We start from the raw sequence: 21,332 nt of genomic DNA, 5'->3' as shown, positions 1-21,332 counted from the left end.
CATACCCTTATGAAATCTACTAAAGTATTAGAACAGATTTGACAGATTTACTTGCCACCGTACCCCAAAACATTTTCTCACTAATTCCATAGTAATTCACTGAGGAATATACCCTTACACAGTAAGAAATATGTACATACATGGAGTTCAGTTGATGGTCTTATACTACTGCAACAGTGTACTCTACTCACATATGTCTTTAAATGTTTGAACTAAACTGTGAAAATGCAGTTAAATGATCTTTCTCGCCCCTCTTCTGAGTCACAAGACAATTTATTCTTTGCCATTTACTGGGACAAATATATTAAGTGCCTATTGCTATAAATCATTAACTGTTATAAGGAAATATTTTCACTTCATTTTCTTTTTACGTCTACCTGATTTAAAAAGTATATATTCTGTTTCTATTTATTTGAGCTCCCATACTGATCTATAGAGTAACTCAGGCTTTTTGGTTGTAATCTGGTTGTATTATGACTTAGCTGTAGCTTAATTTTTAAAAGGCACCATATGATACAAATAAATTATTGGCATACGGTCCCTATTATAGGAAATGATTTGCTTTCAGTAAATGTCATTTTGAGTAATATTTAGGTCACCTTCCACTCTGTTGAGACAGGGGTCTTGCTATGAAATCCAGGCTGGCCTTGAACTCACTATGTATCCCAGGCTGGTCTTGAGCTTGTGACAGTCCTCCTGCCTGTCTGTTTCCTGCGTGGTGGGGTTACAGGCATGTGCCACCACACCCAGCACAACTTCCACGCAAGCAGACGTGGATGTCCCCTTACCAGTCACATGGTAGCAGGAATGGCTAACCTGGAGAGCTCAGGTGTTGGGCTCTGGAAATGCCTCCACACGTAGAGTGTGTTATCATGTCGAGCACACAGTTTGGACTGCACACCCAGAAACGCCTTCCACTTCAGCCTACTTAGCCGCTGTGATTTTTACTGGTAGGGCTAGTTTCATTCTAGTGGGTTCGTGAACTTGTTTACTCTCACATGTGCCCTGGTTTTACCTTTTACATACGCTCTGTCACTGAGCCACCTCTGCCTTTACATATATTAATAAAACAAGTTTTGGAGGTTCATCTTCTAGTTACCAAGTTAGTATCAGGTAAATATTACCCAGAAACTTTAATTATGATAAATTTAAACCAGAAAGTCAAAGTTGAACTTGAAGAACTATACAAGCAAATAGATGAGAGTGTTCAGAAGGAAAAGTACTGGCTTGATCCAAGAATGCACATGCATCTATTTACAGTCAAAAGTCGGGCATATTATATAGCATACAGAAGTAGTTAAGTTAATTCTTTTAATGAAAAAGACTTGTGTTTTCCTCCTTAAAACCATTCCTAGTCCTCCTGAGTTGTGGGAGTAGTTTTCCTACTTGTATTGATATAACATGTTCCGTGGAATTTCAAAAGAATATTGAGAAGATGTAACCATGTCCAAGACCCAGCTAGCACTGGAAGGGAAATTTCTCCGACATTTCTCTATTGGCAGTATTGCAAATTTATTTTTGGCCACTCATTAACCCAGACATTCATTTTCTCCCCTCCCCTCCTCTTTCTTTCTTTCTTTCTTTTTTTTTTTTTTTAAAGGGGGAAAAGTTTATTTAGCTCACAGTTTATAGAGGTTTCAGTCCATAATTGGCTGGCTCCAAGGCAGGGTGGCAGCAGTTCATGGCTGCAGAAGACAGCAGCAGCAAGGGTCAGGGGAGAGAGAGCAGACATTGTTTCAAGAAAGGAAGTTTTCAAGTTTGTCTATCCTAGCACACCTTAGTAATTGGGGACTTTTTGTTGTTTCTGCTTTTTGAGACAGGGTCTTGCTGTGTAATGCAAGCTGCTTTAAACTCACTGCAATGCTCCTGTCTTAGCCTCTTTGAGTGCTGGGATTACAGATGTGGGCCGCCATGCCTGGAAGGATCACTGATGTAATACAGGGGAAAAAACAGATGATGCAATAATCCCTCCCCAACTTCTCCTTGAGAGTCAGTAGGGTTAATCAAGGTCATTACCGCAGTTCTTCCATTTCAAAAACTACAGTTTTTTCTTTCCCTGCCGGCTACACACCTACATCTCTGCAATGATAGAGCTCAGTTTTTCTCCTGCTCTTGAGATAAAGGGTGAGATAGAGATAAGGTGACCCAGTGTATCAACCGATACATACATACATAATACATAATACATACATAATAGAATTGTTAACTCTACTTTGTCTCATGTGTAAGAAGAACTCTTTGGAGTAATAAAATGCTTTTTATTTGGGATGAGAAGATGATTTGAAATACAAGCTAGGAACTCACTTGCTAGTATATTGGAGAAAAATGTCTTAAAATAGAAGATTTTTGGCATTTTTCTTTTTCAAAACCAAATTTATAAAACTCTCTGGAAATACATCTTAAAATGTTGATGGATCACTTGAAGATTTCATTGTGGAAATCAGATTTCTACCTTGATGAGAATCTGTAGGGTATATTCTACGTGGATTGGTTGGTTGTTTATTTATTTATTTATTTTGCCAAAACATTTAGACCCAAAGGGTTGTATATTTATTATTTGTTGTGCTGAAATTGAGCCTAGGACCTCTTGAGTGTTTAGTAAGTCTCTAACACTGAGCTTCATTCCCACCTTGGCATGCATGGCTTAAAATGTTAGATTTAATTATATGTAAAACATATACGTGGGCCATGGAAAATATTATTTGAATCTTGCCTAAAATAACAATATTGTAAAATTTTAAAATCTGATGTTTATTCTGGACAAATGTACAGGTACTTTTATGTGGTTTGTTCCCTTTATCATAATTGGAAAACAATTTAAGTTTAATTAGAAGCTGGTGAAAATAATATTACAGTCTTTTCCAATTGTTCACAAAGTCTCTGATCTCTATTTATTTTGTTCCCTCAGACACATTCAGGGACGCCAGATGTAATCCTCAGTGTTTCAAGAGATTTAATCTTTAAGGAAAGTGGAGCTTGGGGTCTTTTCTATATTTAGCCCTTAAATGCTTTTAAAGCCTCGAAAGTAAGTAAGTGATTGATTATGAAATGGTGGATTAGATTAGGAACTTGGTTTATTGCTACTAATTTTATTTTATTTTAGATTGCTGAAAAAATAAATAATTATAAAAAGTTTAGTCATTTTATTTTAAAGCCAGATTGACATATCTGCTAGTAATAATGAGCTGCCATTCTAATATATTCCTTTGTCTTTAAAGAGGAAATTAAACTCATGCCATGAGCCCTGAGTCATCTTATGGAAATGCATAGTCCAATGTGTAGTGATCTTTTTAATTAATTCTTTATTTGGGGGGCGAGTAATTGAATTCAAGCTGGAGTTGAACTTGGGGAGCACTGAGCTATGTTCCCATCCATTTGGTTTGTGCGTGTGAGCATGTGGGGTACTGGGATTTACCTCAGAGCCTTTTCACTGAGCTGCATCCCTAGTCTTTTTCAAAATCTTTATGTTGAGACAGGTTTGCAGTAAGTCACTCATTTTGGGTCCTCCTGCTTCAGCTTCCATGAGTGTTGTGATTGCAGGCATGTGCCTCACACTGGCTTCCTTTTTATTTTTGAGACAGTTCTCTTAATTGCCCAGACTGGCCTCGCACTTGTAACCCTCTGATCTTCAGCATAACTAGTAGCTAAAATTACAGAAGTATACATTTGTGTCTGGCTTTACCACATTTTTCAATGTTGTAAAATACATGTAATACACAATTTACTATTTTAACCTTTTTTTTTTTTTTTTTTGGTACTGGGAATTGAACTCAGGACCTTGTGCTTGCCCAGTAAGCGCTGTGCCACTGAGCTATATCCCAGCACCTATTTTTACCTTTTTAAGTGCAACATTAGGTGACATTAGTACATCCTCAATGTCATACAGCTGTTACTCTCCTCTGCTTCCTAAATTTCTCTTCACCCCCACAGCAGCTTTATACTCTTAGGCAGGAGTACCCACGCCACTCTGTACCCAGCTCCTGTTAAACCACTAAACCACCTCCCATCTGTCTAAATTTGCCTTTTCTCAATATTTTATATGGAATCATACAGTAGTTTTTGCTTAGTGTCTGGCATGTTTTCAAGTTTCATCCATGTTGTACTATGTATCAGAATTGCATTTTTTAAGTAACTGAATAATAATCCAGTCTATGAAAATAAGATGGGGTTCAAAAAAAGAAAATAGGGGCTAGGGATTTAGCTCAGCGGCATAAGCACCTGCCTTGCAAGCAGGCAGTCATGAGTTCGATCCCTGGTACCGATAAAAAGGAAAAAGACAAAAAAAAAAAAAAAAGTTACATTCAAATAAATAGTACTAAAAAAAAAAAAAAAGAAAGAAAATAATAACTCAGGCCTTTATATGTCAAGATTTTATAGTAATATTCTTCAAAATAACCAAGAGGTAGGAATAACCCAACTGTCCTCCAGAAGATACACAAATAAATTGTTGAGTGATATGGTAATTTTTAAAGAATGTGATCTTTTTAAATAATACTTCTCTTTCATTTCTGTTGCTTAAGCTTTTCAGTTTTTTGCTTATTTCCTTGCTCACTTTTGTTGCTGAATTTTTAAAAAATACTTGTTTTGAGCATTCATTTTTTTCTTTTTTTTTCCAATTGTTTGTTTTTCAGACCCGAGTCAGAACTCCATCACAGGGGAGCACAGCCAGCTCTTAGGTACGGTATTGCTGTGGGAATGGACTGTCTAAAAAGCCACCCTTACCTGCTTGTATTAGCATATGCTACTACTTCCTTGGCTGTTTTTGCCCCCTCTTCCTACTTTTTACTCATCAACTATTTTCCTGCCGTTTTTTGTTTCCAATTTGCTAATCGTTAGCTAAGTACTGCCATAATTGACAATTAACATTCAATTTAGTTACTGCATTAAAATCTAATTTTGCATGTTGTATGGTTGAAAAATAATTATAGAATTTTTTCCAAGATAATTTTGTAAAGAAAACATTACAAGATTCTGTAGTATTTTGGACTTTGTCCCTATTTTTCTGTGTTTAATACTTTTCTTGGCCTTTTGTTCACTTTGATTTTAATTTGGGGGGGGTACCAGGGATCAAGCTCACGACCTTGTGCTTGCCAGGCAGGTGTTTATGCCATCTAACCTAACCGGCCTAAAACCTTGTCCCTGATTTTAATTTCTAAAAGTACTTCATAAATGGCACGGCCATAGGTAATCCATAGAAATCAGTGCCTCTATTTCTTACATGTAAAATGAGTTATGGAAGTGAATTGATTTCCCCTAGATACTGCTTATTTAAATTGCAATAAACTTACCATTTGACAGGAATTTTACAAGTTCTCACAGCAAATTTATAAAATGTAAAAGTAAAGCATACTTTGATTAAGAATCTACACAATAAAGAGCTATGTATGTGAAAGAAAGTGAAAGTCTTTAAAAGTATCTTTTTTTAGTACCTCATCTGCATGCCCCAAAATACTTGCTATTTATTGGGAATTCTAGAAAATTTTACTGTTTTTTTCTTTTTATGTCAATGGGATTATAATATACAGACTCTTCTATTCTATTATATAGACTTTTTTTTCCCCACCAGTGCTGGGGATCAAAACTACAGACTGTCTTTTTTTACTTAACATTTTATCTCAGGACAGTTTATCCATACCTAAAGATCACCTCATTCCTTTGTGGTTGAATAGTATTCCATTGTGCTCCTTCACTGTAATTTTATTCAGCCTTTGTATTATGAGCATTTACATTATTTTATACATGTTTTTGCGGCACTGAGAATTTAATCCAAGACCTTTATACTATGCCTATCCTTTTTTTTTTTTTTTGTAAAGACAATTTCTTGCTAAGTCAGTAAGTTGCCCAGGCCAGGCTCAAACTTGAGATCCTCTTGCCTCAGCCTCCCAGAATGCTGAGATTACAGGTATGCACCACTGCACCTGCCTTGTGTGCATTTTGAGTATGCATTGCTGAACTTCTAGCTGTTGAATATATGCAGAGAGGTTGCAGAGAAAGGTATCAGAAGTCCAAAGCAGGGGAAGGTACTTCATATGGCTTGTTTGCTTATAGAAGCTTCAGAGTATTGCCTGAGAACATCATTTTTGTTCTTTGTTGAAACCTTAGAAGAGTCCTTGAGTTAATGAGAGGAGCTAATTAGATCTTAACTCTAATTCTTTTGAGTGTGTGTCTGTTAGAGCTGTACCTAACATCCTAGGCATCCTAGGCAGAATATTTGTTAGGTAAATGATGTAACATAAACTTGGAGGTCTGGTCACCAGGATGCAAGGCTTGTGGTATTGGGGCTATCATTCTCTTGTCTGTCTGTTTTGTCCTTGGTGCTAGGAATCAAACCTAGGACCTGGCATATGCTAGATGAGTGCTCTACTATTGTTATAAAATCCCAACACTGCTGGGAGTAGTGGTGCACACCTGTAACTCCAGTACCCAGGAGGCTGAGACAGGAGAATCACCTTGAGTTCAAGACTGGTCTGGGCTACATAGTGAGTTCAAGGCCAGCCTGAACTCCCTGTCTGCAAAAGAAATCAATTTCAGCCTATTACACTGTTATATTGAATAGCTCATTTATATTACTCAAATTTAGTCTTTTTTTTTTTTTTTTGACTTTTCCTTTTTTTTTATTGGTACCAGGGATCGAACTCACAACTGCCTGCTTGCAAGGCAGGCGCTTATGCTGCTGAGCTAAATCCCCAGCCCCTCAAATTTAGTCTTTATAAAAATTTCATGTTTAAATCAGGAATGGCTAAAATTTCATGAAAATCATAAGATTTTTGCCAAACTATGAAAAATATTTTCATCCCCTAAATTACTGCTTCTGTCTATGAAAAATACATGATTGGCAGAGCAATTTGAGAGCAGTTCATTATGACCAGGAACATAGGTAGTGGTAGTCGGGGAAGGCATTAGCCAGTTATTTTATGTGGGTAGTTAGGAGATGATACAACTCAGTGTTATTAAATTGAACTAAAATAGTGAAATAATTATTTTTTTCCTGTATTTGTAAACATCTTACTGTTTCTCAGAAAGGCCACTGGTAGCTTGAATTAAAATCTTCCCAGCTCCTGGGGCTGGAAGTGTGTAGCTCAGTGGTAGAGCACCTGTATAGCACACTAGGCCTTGTGTTCAATCGCTTCATTGGGCAAAAAGGTCTCCCCTGCTCTGTTTGAAAATCTCCTGTAGGGTAAGTTGGCCTGATAGATAAGAAGCTGGTTCAATTACCTTACCTGCTGAATTCAATTTATAATAGCATATTTCAGACTTTTCTTGCCACATTGGATGTATAATAGTATCTTTCAGACCTGCTAAATGCATTTCCTGTCAACAAGGTGCAGTTATTTTAATGTATTTGCTGTTCTCACTCACTCATCAGGTCTCTTGGAAAATTCAGGATTAGACCTAAGAGATGTAGGGCAAAGAGAAACTGTTGTTATGATAATGAATCCAGTTCTGTACTCAGTGATAGGGTTTTCAGTACGATAAAAGAGAATATAAAATAAAACAGCCTTTATTCTAAGGACTCGGAGAGAACTCCATGATCCCCAGGGCCTGGCTTTCTCTGCTGGAAACATGGGGCATGGGATATACATATAATTTCCAATTGGGGTGGCGCTTAGGGCGGCATTGCTGACGCGCTAGCAGCCAATTGGAATTTTCTTCGTGTGCTAGCAGGAGCTGGGGAAGAAGCAGGAAGTGGTAGGCATTCCCGCTTTGGCCTTCTAGCTAGTTAGACCACTGCCATAATTTCTACTGAGGCAAAACCTTTCACTTAGAATATACGAACTTTTTCCTGTTTGTTATGGGTGTGATTTTCAATTTAAAAATTTAAAAAGTAAAAAAAGTGAGCAAACAGACAAGGAGTCCTGACATTTCTACAAGAAGTTTTACCAAACATTCAAGGAAAAAGAATCCCAAACTTCTACAAACTCAAGGCATACCAATTAAACACTATCTCTGAATCAGTTTGAGGTACTCATAGCCTTACCAAAACTTAACAATGCCAGTATGAATATAGTCCAGTTTTACTCTGAGCCTAAAAGAATAATTTGAGATTTGTCTTGTACCTCACGTATAGCTTAAAATAATTGACAAAAGCCAGCAACATTACAAAAATAATAGCAATACATCAATAAAGTTTTTATAAACAGATATTTGGTATACTATTTTTTCTGTTTTATAGGAAAAAATGGCAGAAGTGTAGCTCAGAGTGTGTGCTTACTTTTTGTAATGCCCAGGGTTTAATCCCTAGCATCCATTCCCATGTACCCTAAATGCACCATAAAAACAAAAATATGAATTGTGGAATAGAACCAGTTGTTCTGTCAATTTGCATTTGAATTATGCAGCAAAACACCAAAAGCTTCCCAGTAATATCAGTATTGTTTGGTTAGTAAAATGAGAAAACAGAGACACAGTAGTGATTTTTAAAACTCAAAGTGTTACCAAAGCCAGTCTTAGCAGGTGTCCCTCACAGGGCTCTTCTTAGGATTCTGCATAATCCAAAAAGAGTTCAACAACTAGGATTTGGTTCTTAGTTCACGGAGAATAAATACTGTTTGTTATTTGGAAACCCTAGAAGTTGTATTCCATGTGGTATTTCCTGGAGTCAGAGTAGTGATCCAGACTACCAAAGGCTGTATGCTGAAGCAGCCTGGTTCCAAACCACAACACCAAGCCAAGAATTGATTCGCACCTTTGAATAGAACTACCGTCTAATCTCATACATTTCAGTATAGCAACACCTAAAGAGATTTGTTCCTTATATGGAAAGCCTTGACCTTTAACCTATTCAAGTCATGATTGACCTGGAACTGTATGGGCCTCCCTTTTGTTTTTGTTTTTGTTTTTGTCTTTTTGAGTTAGAGGCTTCCTATGCAGTTCAGGCTGACCTTGAGCTCACTTTGTAGCCCAGGCTGATCTCAAATGTGCAACAGCCCTTCTGCCTCGGTGAGTGCTAGGATTGTAGGCATGTGTCACCATGCCCAGCTGACACTTCCATTCTATCTCACTACCACAAGTAGACCTTGGAGAGGACAGTCTTGGTGGCATCATTAGTATTATAAGATGCAGACAGTCTCCAGGATGTTCTTTCATCCTGCCGAACGCTTGAACAATGGAACAAGTGGAAGCTGGACTAGAAATAGCCAGAGCCAGAGTATCTAACATGGAAGGTGATTTCACCAGAAACAAGACTGGAGAGGTGCAGACATAGAGGTTGCAGGGTTCCTAAGAGCAGCGGCTTGGGCAGCAGGCAATAAAATGGGGCAGGTTTGTGCTCATGCCACAGCTTATAGTACCACTGTTGTAAGATTATTGAGCAATGGGGAAGTACTGTACTATGTTGAAGCTGGGAGTCTTATTTTAAAACCCTTCAAAGAGAAAGTCCTGAACGTGGGATAAAAATTCTGTTAAATGTTTAAATCAAGGGAGTACTGTGAAATGTGTAAATCAATGAGGAATGCAGTTATGAAGGAGAGCAAACTATTCGGCAATGAGAGACTGTTCAGAGGGAAGAAAAATAAATAGAACATCTAGAAAATAAAAATATTGACATAAAGAAGAGGTTAAGTAATAAATTAGAAAGAGAAAAAATACGAACCAAAAGAATAATCCACTTAGCTATATCTCAGTTAGACTGTAAAGTATCTAAAGTATCTTGAAAGCAGCCATAGAGAAGTGGGCAGATCATTAAAGGCACTCTCAACAGCAAAACAACCTGGAAAATACAAGAGGCCACAAACACTTTGTTAACGTAGAACTGTGCTTAGCAAAATACTCAGGCACAAGCAAAATACAAACCTCTTGTAGGTAAATAAAAACAGAACTTTTTTTTACGATGAGCCTTGCTCTAAAATAGTGATTTTCAAAGGAGTACTTTATTTAGAAATATTTGGGGACTGGTGACCTTTTTTTTCTTTCTTCTCTATCTTTCATCCTAGCAGTTGAATCCAGGACCAGTGTACCACAGAGCTACAACCCTAGTGCTTTTTATTTTATTTATTTTTATTGAAGGCAGTGTCTCACTAAGTTGATCACAGCTGGCTTTGAACTAGAGTTCTTTGCCTGAGTCTCCCAAATAGTGGGGATGCTTGCAGTCTTTCTGCCTCAACTTCCCAATTATAGATCAGTGCCATCACATGTAGCTGGAGACCTTTTTGATTGTCAATACTAGAGTTGTCACAGTCATCTAATGAGTGTAGGCCAAAATGTTTCTCAATACTAAGTAGTTACATAGTTCAGATTTCATAGTACCAACTTCAAAAGACCTTCTAAAGGAATTTGAAAAACTATCTTAGAAAAAAGAAAAGAATCCAAAAAAAAAAATCCCAGTTATCTAAAATACAACAGAGTATTGAACAAATGAAATGGTGAATGTGTACCTTAACCCAGACTGTGATTGCCTCCATGTGACAGTCAAGTTGAATTGTCAGTTTGATTGACTTGAAAGCAGCCTACTGGCACGGATTAGTGAAGCACACCTCTGGATTTGTTTGTGTGGGTCAGGGAGGTGCAATCCTGGGTACTGGATTGGGCTTCAGCCCCTTTCTTTCTGGTGCTGCTCCCCTGCTCTGCCTCTTAGCCCCCGTGAATTAAGCAGCTTTGTTCATCGTACCTTTCTGCCATTGCTGCTGTGGAAACTGCCCATCATAGACTGGATCTTCTCAACCTCAGTCAAATTAAACCTGTCCTCCTCTAATTTGTGGGTGTTGGGTAGATATTGCATTCCAGCAATAAAAAGATGACTAATACATTTTATAAAATAACTTTAGCACCTTATTTGTGGTATTACTAACCACTACTGGAAATACTGGACAGCTGTATTAGGTAAATCAGGAGCAGAGTTGGAACAGAAGTATACACATAACCTTTGGCTGCGTAGGAGAATATTAAGCTTTTATTTAGTGTATTTAGCAATTTGCTTTAAGTAAAATTTGTAAAATTAAGGGTAATTATTGAAGGATAGTGTGGAAATTAGAGGGAAAAAAGTTGAATAAGGGAAAAAACAAACAAAAAATTTAACAGAAAGATGGAGACAGCAGCAGAGACAAAGGCAGAGTAAAAATGAATGAGAAAGAGAATGATAAAACCCCATCCAGATATTCAGATTAAAAAAAAAACTTATCAGTTAATCTTAATTCTTAGTTTGACTGCATTAAGACACAAAGAGGTGTTTACATCATGGGGATTGATCTACTGATGCTCAGAGCTGAATGTGCTGTTAGGAGGAGTGGGCACCCACTGGAGACAGGTCACTGGGGACATGCATTGGAGTCTCTGTCTGTCTGTCTGTCTGTCTCTCTCTCTCTCTCTCTCTCTCTCTTTCTCTCTCTCTCTCTCTCTCTGTTTTGAGACTGAGTCTCACTGTATGATTCAGGCTGACCTTGAATTCACAGCAATCCTTCTGCCTCAGCCTCCCGAGTGTTAGGATTACAGTCCTGAGCTATCATGCCCAGCTAAGAGTGTGTATCTCTTGCTAGTGCTTTTCCTGTGTGTTCTGCTTTTGTGCCACCAAGAAGTGAGCACTTTGTTCCACCTTTCCCCTCCAGCATGAGATTTCTGCTTTGGAGCCATTTGACTGTGGACTGAATCCCCAGAAACTATGACCTGGGTTAAACCTCTCCTCCTCCTAAGTTGTGTGTGTTGAGTATTTTGTCCCAGTGATGGGAAAGCTGAGCAGTACAGAGAGTTGATACCAGAGAAGTGGGGTCATTATCGTGACTGTACCTGACAGTGTGGTTCAGGTTTTGGCACGGCTACTGCTGGCTGCATTTTGCAAGATGCATAATGAGTCTTGAGGACAAAAAGCAGAACAGAAAACCTTGCTGGATTTCAGTTTTGCTTTGATCCCTTTTCTTTTTTTTTTTTTTCCTATCCCCATTTTCTCCCTTTGCACCAGTAATGTTTACCCTGTGCTGTTGTATCTTGGGATTAAGTGACTTTTTTTTTTTTTTAATTTTACAGAGGTTTGCACTGAAAGACTTTTCTTTGAGTCTCAGGGGCCTTGATTTAATCTTTTGAGAAAGATTGGAATTGTCATGACTTTGGAGAAGCAATTAGTGCATTTTTGTTTGTACAGAGGATACTTAACATGATGTTGGGCGCAATTACAGACTTACTGTCTTTCTTTATAGATTATTGCTTAAGGAGCTATAATGAGTTGTCAGGTAGGAAAGTGGTGAAATTATGCCAGTTAGTTTTAACTGTCACTGTGCTTGGTGGCACATGCTGTAATCCAGGCACTAGAAAGATGGAGGCAGGAGGATTGCTGCAAGGCCAAGCTGGGCTACAAAGTGACTTCAAGGCCAGCTTCAACTGCATAGCGAAACCTTGGCTCAAAAATACAAAAGCAAAAGCAATAAAGTTATCAAGAAACTTAAAGAATTTTGTCAACTCAACTGGATTGAGAGTCTGTAGAGAGGTGGTTGGATCCTGGGATGCTGGAGCTGACTGCTGAGGGGGGTGGGCCCCAGCTGGAGCAGGTGGATTACTGAAGGCATGGTGCTCTTCTGGGCTGTGCTTCTCTGAAAGCTTGGTTGCTTCAAAGGACAGTTTATTGTGATGCTTATGTGGGTTTCATAGGCTTGGTCAGTGTTCTTTGTTTTTGTTTCTCCCCACCCTCCATGGCAGCTGAGGTTCTTTACATAGTTTCCATTAGTGTTCACTCCAAGCATTGCTCAGAATATTCACTAGGAGTTCAGGAGGGGCTTAGCATAATACTAAGGGGTCCTCTATCACTGAGCTACATCCCACTCCTATCCATCTGTCTGTCAGTATTTTGAGAATGTCTTGCTGAGTTGCCAAGGCTGGTATCAATCTTCTGATGCTTCTGCTTCAGCCTCCTGAGTGCTGGATAACAGGCATGTGCCACCACACCCAATGGGGTATTTCTTGAATCTGCATTTCAATCTCATCATGTTACTTTTTAGTATTTATATTGTATCAATGTTGGCCCCTGAAAACTACCTCAGATTGGTTTTGTGTCCTTTGACATGGCCCAGTCATTCTGATAACTTGCTGGCTTTTTCCAAATTCATTTTATATATTTAAGGATAATAGGGTTTTTATTTTATTTTTTTGGTACTGGGGATCGAACTCACAACCTTGCACTTGCCAGGCAGGAACTTATGCCACTGAGCCATATCCCCAGCTGGATGTAGGATTTTTAATGTTTTAAAATTTTATATTGTTATGTATTTCTCCAATATTGAAAATCTTAGTAGCTTTCATTTTTGTTTTGGTGGTATTGGGAATTGAACCTAAGGTATGCTACCTCAACAATATCCACAGCTATTCCTATTTTAGGGTAGGGTCTTAGTTACCTCCCCATGCTGGCCTCAAACTTGTGATCCTCCTGCCTCAGCTGGGAATGCAAGGGTGAATGACCACATCAACTGAAAATCTTAAATTTTAGTAAGATTTATGTAATTTTTAACTTTTCTTTAATGCCAGACTGTATAATTATATTATTGTTACATAATACAAAACCAAAGTTATGAAAGTACAAACATTGCTGTGCTAGAGACTCGGGTTTTTCCTTATACGTCATTCACTATATTCTTAGCAGGTGCCTCTTTTTAAACGACTTTTATTACCATGTCTGTAGTACATTATGATTGCATGTGTCCTAGGTGTTTGATACGGAATAATATATCTTACTCTTTTTACTTTCCCTCGCCTCCCCTCCACCATCAAGTGCCTCTTTTAATAACAACAAAAAGAGTGCATTCAAAGCTAATACTCAGTTAAGTGACCCGATATCATTGATAAAAGGTAGAGAAAGTTTTCTCCTGTTAGCAGCAGCAGTGTGTAAAGCAGCCCATGTCTATATCCTGAATTGGTATTTCATAAGTCCTCTGTGAGTTTTTCTACCCTGGATTTGGGTAACTGTAAGTAAGAAAAGGGCCTTGAAGGGCTAGAAGAATAGTGCCTCCAAAGGTCTTGGAATTAAGAAAAAGAATCACCTGTGTTTATTTCTTAGCAATCTGTGCTTCTGCTAAAAAGGGAGCCACATTCTGCAAGCAGTGTTGATTGAGTTTTAGGTTGAATTTAGATTAATAAAGGGGCGATGTATAGTTATTAGGTGCTGTTTATTCAATACCAATGAGAAACTAACTTGGTTTACTGTTTTCCAGATGATGGACGTAAGAAAGCTCGAAATGCTTATCTCAGTAATTCCAATTATGAAGAAGGAGATGAATATTTTGACAAAAATTTGGCACTCTTCGAGGTAATATTTCAGAGAAAACTGTGAAGATTTAGGAACATAAATTTCAAGATAGCTATTGCCTATTTGATTTTAAAATGTTCAAGCTGGATAATTAATGTTAAAATAAAATACACTTTTGTAACTTGTTACAGTTAATTTTGTCCACATGATGTAATTACAGTGAATGTCTATTAAATGTTATGAAGTAAGAGAGAAGAGTGTTGATTTCTCAGGCACATGGAAAACCTTGCAGCCTGATTTAGATAATTTCAATATAAAACAGCTCTATGTTTAGGAATACTTAACATTTAACTTAGAATGATCTAAACAAAGGCGAGCATGGCGGTGATGCTTGTAACCTCAGCACTTGCGATGCTTGTAACCACAGGAAGCTGAGGTAAGAGGATTGCCATGAGTTTGAGGCCAGCCTGGGTGCAAAGTGAGTTCAAGGCCATCCTGAATCATGTAATGAAGCGCTGCCTTGTAAATGGACCCCTCCCCCCATAAAAAAAGAATGATCTAAGCACCACTCTAAGAAGCAGGCTGTCAGGTTAAGAAGATTTGTGTTTTAGCTGGGCATGGTGGCTCACGCCTGTAATCCTAGCAACTCAGGAGGCTGAGGCAGGAGGATCTTTTGCGAGTTTGAGACCAGCCTCGGCTACAAAGTGAGCTCAAGGCCAGCCTGAACTGCATAGCGACACCCTGTCTCAAAAAGACAAAAAAAAAAAAGATTCGTGTTTTTTTTTTTTTTTTTGGTACCGGGCATCAAACTTGCAACCTCACATTTGCCAGGCAAGTGCTTATGCCACTGAACTAAATTCCTAGCCCCTTGTGTCTTTTTTTATTGGTATATGTTTGCGATGCATGATATTTACATTCTTTGGAGGGATTAGCACACATATATATAACATATCTTAATTATTTACTATCCTTCAACCCTTCCCCCTTCCAAAAATATCTTCTTTGTAACAGATAATAATTATGTTTGGAGGTAAATTGTAGTATTTGCATTTATCTAGATCTTGTGGGATGATTAAATTAAGCTACTTTGCATATCTATCACCCCTTATATAAGGTGATACAAACATTGGAATTTTAGTTTCTTAGCAGTTTTGAAATACACAGTATTGGGCTGGGGATATAGCTTAGTGGCTTAAGCGCCTGCCTGGCAAGTGCAATGTCATGAGTTCAATCCCCAGTACCAAAAAAAAAGAAATATACAATATATTAAATGTAGTCACCAGGTTGTATAATAGATGTGAAAAATTTAACCCTCTTAGCTAACTGAAACTTGTACCCTTTGGCTAACATCTCCCTATTCTTCCTTACCTCTTTCCCCCAGCATCTGGTATTTACCATTATACTCTACTTTTGAATTAACATGGGGTTTTGTTTTGTTTTGTTTTGTTTTGTTTTGTTTTGTTTTGTTTTGTTTTGTTTTGTGACAAGGTCTTACTTTATAGTTCAGACTGCCCTTGGACTCTCTACATAGCCCAAATTGGCCTTGAACTCAAGACAGTCCTCTTCCCTCAGCTTTCCAAGTGCTGGGATTACATGTGTGCCCCACCACATCCAGCTGAGTTAAATTTGTTAGATTCATCATATAGGTAAAATTATATGGTATTTATCTCTCTGGATTTATTTCACATGGCATATTGAAGAGGACCTATATGTGTTACCTGACTAAGCATCGGTTGGGGCTATGGCCAGACTGTTGACATAGAATGATTTATTCAACACTATAGTGCAAATTCTGTGTCTTGCAATGTGCTTTGTTTAAAAAAAATTCTTTTTCTCTCAGTCTTCAAGGTCTAAGGTGAATATTTGTTTCAGTCACAAATGTCTTCCGTCAACCTATCATGTTTGGTGCTGTAATTACTACACAGCTGAGAGTTAGCTCAGTGATGAAGTGCTTGCCTAGCATGTATAAAGTCCTAGGTTTGATTCCAAACACCTCAAAAACAAACCCTAATGATTGTCATAAATACTAGTAGCCAAAAGAGGGATGTGATATAATTGATCACATTACCAGTGTGAACATTAGGTCATTGATTTTTGTTTTCACTGTAGATATATACTTAGCTACCACAAAGAATAATGAAAATATTCATTAAGAACGTTACAAGGAGGGGTTTGCGAATACAGCTCAGTGGTAGAAAACTTGCCTAGGAAGTATGAGGCCTTGGTTGGATCCTTAGCACAAGAAAGAAAGAAAAAGATAAGGAAGGATGGATTACTATAAGTAGAAAACAGAGTGAAGTTTCCCCCCAAAATGTGAAATAGATCTACCATGTGATCCAGAAGTTCTACCACTTAGTGTATAACCAAAGAAAATGTCAAAATGGTGTCTGAGTTTCCATGTTTATTGCAGCATTGTTCACAGTAGCTAAGATATACAACCTTAGTGTCCAGTAGTGGATAAATAGATAAACATGGTATAGGGCTGGGGATTTAGTATAAGTGCCTGCCTGGCAAGCACATGATCACTCCCCGGTACCAAAAAAAAAGCATGGTCTATGTACACTATGGAATAGTATTCAGCCTTAAAAAGAGAGTGGATGAATTTGGAGAAAATACGTTAAGTGAAATAAGGAAACTTCCACTAATCTCATATGTACAATGAAAGTTGTATTCCTAAAAGCAGAAATACAATGTTAACTATCAGATGCTGCAGATAGGACTTCAGGGGAGATGTTAGTCATGGGGTACAAAGTTTCCATTGGACAAGAAAAATAAGTTTTATAGCTTGTGTCTAGATGCCCCCCCCCCCTCCGCAAAGTTCACGCAGCCAGAGGTGGGGCTTTCGGAGCTGGCTGAATCTAGAGTGTGTGATCAATTCATGGTGCAATGCTAGAATTAAGGGTGTGTGATTACTAAGTCAGTCTGCTGATTAGTTTGGCACTGCTCTCATCCAGTAGCCCAAATACAATATAAAGAACAGAAAGAGACTTGTTTTGTTCCTTGTTGTGTTACCTTCCACTTGCCATGAACTGTTTCTCTGTGATGTCTGTCTGCCATGCCACCCTGCCTTGGAGCCAGCTGATTATAGACTGAAAATTCTACAAACTGTGAGCTAAATAAACCTTTCCTCGTTTAGGTATTTAGTCTCAGCAGCAAGAGAAAAATAAGACAGTATTTTCAGATCTGTTATACAATATGATGGCTGTAGTTAATACTTGAAAATTGCTAAAACAGCAGGTTTTCAGTGGTCTCACCACAAAAGTATTTGTGATAATGGATATATTAACTAGCATGATTTAGTCATTATATGATTATGCATATGTCAAAACATCATGTGCATTGCAAATATATGCAATTTATATATATATATATATATATATATATATTTTTTTTTTTTTTTTTTTTTTTTTTTTTTTTTTTGTCTTTTTCCTTTTTATCGGTACCAGGGATCGAACTCACGACTGCCTGCTTGCAAGGCAGGCGCTTATGCTGCTGAGCTAAATCCCCAGCCCCACAATTTATATATTTGTTTACTTGGTAGAACTAGTGATTGAACTGAGAGCCTTTACACTGAGCTACATCCCCAACCCTTTTTTTAAAATTATTTTTTATTTTGAGACATGGTTAAGTCAACAAGTTGTCCAGGCTGACCTCAAACTCTTGATCATTTGCCTCAGCCTCCCAGAGTACTGCGATAATGTGTATACCACCACATGTAGTTAAACTATGCAAATTTTAATTTCTCCATTAAAAATTTTACAAAGATTCGTGGCACCCCGATAGAAGTGTGACTTCTTTTGTGTGTGTATGTGCACACAGTGCTGGGGAATTGAACCTAGGACAAGCGCTCTACCCCTGAGCTACATTCTCAGCCCTGTGTGATGTTGTTTTTGTTTTTGTTTTTTTGTGCACAATGCTGTGGAATTGATCCCAGGACCTCATTTGTGCTAGGCAAACACTCTACCCCTTTTCCTACATTCCTAACCCTTTTAGTACTTAGTTTTTGTGTGTGTGTGTTGTTTGGGGTTTGTTTTATTTTTGTTTTAGTTTTTATTTTGAGACAGGGTCTCACTGTGGAGGTCAGGCTGGCTTTGAATGTACTGTGTAGTCTAGGTTGGCCTTCAGTTTGTGGAAATCCTCCTGCTGCAGTCTTGAGAGACCTGGGGTTACAGGTGTGTGCCACCATGCCCAGCCTGCGTGATCCTTTAAATGTGATGGAAAATAGTCTTGATAAATTTTCTCATTTACTTTGCAGTTTTCTGGCAGATGTATTTTATTGTTGTTTTCATGCATTATTTATTCAGTATAATGGGTTTTATTTTGACATATTGTGCATACATATAACATACTTTGACCATTTCTACCCCCATAATCCACCTTCCCTTTTTCTCTCCTCCTCCATTCCTTTCTACTTGTCTTGATTTTCATGTCAAGAAAGTTTATTTTAAGGCTTATTTTTATTGTGCTTTTTAATTCATTTCTTCCATATTTCTGGTTTCTAGGAAGAAATGGACACCAGACCAAAGGTGTCTTCTCTCCTCAATCGCATGGCCAATTACACTAACCTGACACAGGGGGCAAAGGAACATGAAGAGGCAGAAAACATCACTGAAGGGAAGAAGAAGCCGACCAAGGTGAGGCCTCAGAATAACAAGGGTCATTCAGTGTCCAGGGACTATGAAAGGCCTGGCACTGTGTACACTGGTGTCACAGCACAAGCAGTACCCTGACTGTCATGTGGGGAGACCGTCCTTAGTTCTAACTAAAAATGTACAACATTAGTCTTTTTAATTTTTGTTTTTTTATATACTGGGAATCAAACCCCTCACTTGCCAGGTGGGTGCTGTACCACTGAGCTGTATCCCTGGCTCACAATATTGTCCTTTTTTTTTTTTTTTTTTTGGTACTGGACATTGGACTCATGACCAATTACTCTGCTGTGCAAAACCCCCGACCTAACATTAAGTCTTGCTAGTCCTTTAACAAATATTTAAGCAAGAGTAAAGAGACCAAGGCCGGCAGGGGAGCCAGGTGGAAGGTTTTGCTACTCCAGACAGGTTGGACAGAGAAAGCCTGCCTAGCAAGGTCGTACTTGAGCAGAGACCTCGGTGGTGTGAGAGAGAAGTCCTGTGGGAGAACAGTATGCCAGCGAGAGGGAATAGCAGGTCAGGAGCTTCCGACAGCCACCTGCACATGCCGTGTGTCTGCTGTAAAGTAAATATTATTTTTTCTTAGAATGAAGATGAGACAGCATGTACATCAGCCTTCTAGTTGTTCAGCTCTTTATTATTTTAATTTTTAAATTAATTAATTAATTAATTTGTTGTTGTTACTGTTTGGTACTGGGGATCGAACTCTGACCTCACACTTGCCAAGCAGTCACTTACTCTGCTGAGCTGAATCCCCTGGCCTATTTTTTTTTTTTTTTTTTTTTTTGAGATATAGAGCCTTGCTGTGCAGTTCAGGCTGATCTTTAACTTATTTTGTAGTCCAGGCTGGCCTTGAACTCATAGCAGTCCTCTTGCCTCAGCCTCCTGAGTGCTGGGATTATAGGCATGTGCCACCACGCCCAGCTATTAATATTTATTTATTTATTTATTTATTTATTGGTATCAATAAATTAAATTATTTATTTATTGAGATAGTGTCTTACTGTGTAGTCCAGGCTAACCTTGAGCTCACTATGTAGCCCAGGATGGCCTTGAACTCATCCTCCCACCTCAGCCTCCCAGGTGCTCAAATTACAGGCATGTGCCACCACATCTGGCCATTATTCTATTTTTAAATGAAAAAGAAACTTTTGTCAACTTTGAAGGATAGAAAATTGTAAAAGTTTGTGGGCACATGCGTATTTATATAAAAAAATGTATAGAAAGTTACGCAAAGGAAAACTGTATACGTCCCTGGTAGACTTTTATAAGACAGATTTATATGCAATTTTGAAGATACTGCTTAAATTTTGACATAATTGGCAATTAGGGTGCAGGTTTTTATAGAAAAGATGAAAAAATCTAAAATGAAAAAGACAGTAAATTGCAAAAAAAGTATTTCATATGAATGAATGTATAATTTTTTCCTCTGCCTGCATCTTTCTTTCTAGACCCCCCAGATGGGTACCTTCATGGGTGTGTACCTTCCATGTCTACAAAATATTTTTGGTGTGATCCTCTTTCTACGCCTTACCTGGGTGGTGGGCACGGCTGGAGTCCTTCAGGCCTTTGCAATTGTCCTTATCTGCTGCTGCTGTGTAAGTTTTGCATTGACTCTTAGAGATCATCTGAAGCATCTGTGTTCCCAGGAGTATATGCATTTGATACCTTTGAGAATAAAAAAAAAAGAATATTTACAATGTCAATGGAAGAGATTATCTAAAGGATTTTCACTTATTTTGTAATTCACTGCGATCTTAAGATTATGTGATGTGTTAGAAATTACAAAGCAAGAGTTCAACTGGAAGTAGAAGATAAAGAATCTACATACTCAGAGCTTGATAGTACCAATATCGTTACAGAAAATGTGTTAGAAAATGTGGTATGTTATTCCAGTATGTATTGGTAAATAGAAACTGACAGTTACTTGAGGAATGAGGCATATTTGAGGTTGATTTAATTTGGTTTTGAAGTCCTCCTCTCTTAGAAATTCAATTTTTCTTTCCAAGTCTTCTCTTCCCTAAATTAGGATGTGTCCTGCCACGTCAATCATTTTTATTATGTCTCCTCTTACTCCTGTCACTATTTTACTCTTCCTGTGCATTATGCTTAGCTGAGTATTATGCAAACCAGCTTAAGCAGGTACAGTCCATACTGTAAGTTAACTGCATTCCTGTTCCATTTTGTTTCCATTCAGTTTCTCAGTCTTGATGCAAGGTCATATTTTTCTTTGTCATGTCTCACATCTAATCAGCTGCCAAGGCAGGGATTTAGCTCAGTGGCCACACAAGCACCTGCCCGGCAAGTGCAACATCAGGAGTTCAATCCCCAGTAACAAAAAAAAGTACAGAACTAATCAGCTACAAAGACCAATCCGTCTGTCTGAAATCTCATGTTCAACTGTTCCTCACTACCACAATTGCAGTTTTTATCCTCCCACTGAACTACTGTAGTGCCCTCCAACCGCCCCTCTGCCTCCAGGTGCTCCCTGTTTGCAGTACATGCTGCCCTGGGCTACTTGG

The 21,332-nt window shown here is 38.2% G+C and overlaps 1 protein-coding gene across 6 annotated transcripts in view; it reads left to right on the top strand.

The window, feature by feature from the left end:
- The window catches only part of Slc12a6 (solute carrier family 12 member 6), a 92,925-nt gene that overhangs the window by 42,071 nt on the left and 29,522 nt on the right, over window positions 1-21,332 (top strand). For 4 of the 6 annotated variants that reach the window (XM_003475653.5, XM_063250332.1, XM_063250333.1 and 1 more), the window contains 4 exons: window positions 4,632-4,676; window positions 14,127-14,221; window positions 18,664-18,795; window positions 20,262-20,408. In XM_003475653.5, the coding sequence (XP_003475701.1) occupies window positions 4,632-4,676; window positions 14,127-14,221; window positions 18,664-18,795; window positions 20,262-20,408 (419 nt within the window). The remainder of the gene's footprint in view (window positions 1-4,631; window positions 4,677-14,126; window positions 14,222-18,663; window positions 18,796-20,261; window positions 20,409-21,332) is intronic. The other 2 variants (XM_013158722.3, XM_063250334.1) reach the window with 1 other exon arrangement.

Source organism: Cavia porcellus, unplaced genomic scaffold (genome assembly GCF_034190915.1).
Source record: "Cavia porcellus strain 051 isolate PalLab524CR breed Dunkin Hartley unplaced genomic scaffold, mCavPor4.1 scaffold_6, whole genome shotgun sequence".
Lineage (NCBI taxonomy): Eukaryota > Metazoa > Chordata > Mammalia > Rodentia > Caviidae > Cavia > Cavia porcellus.
This window is presented reverse-complemented; position numbering and strand designations above follow the sequence as displayed.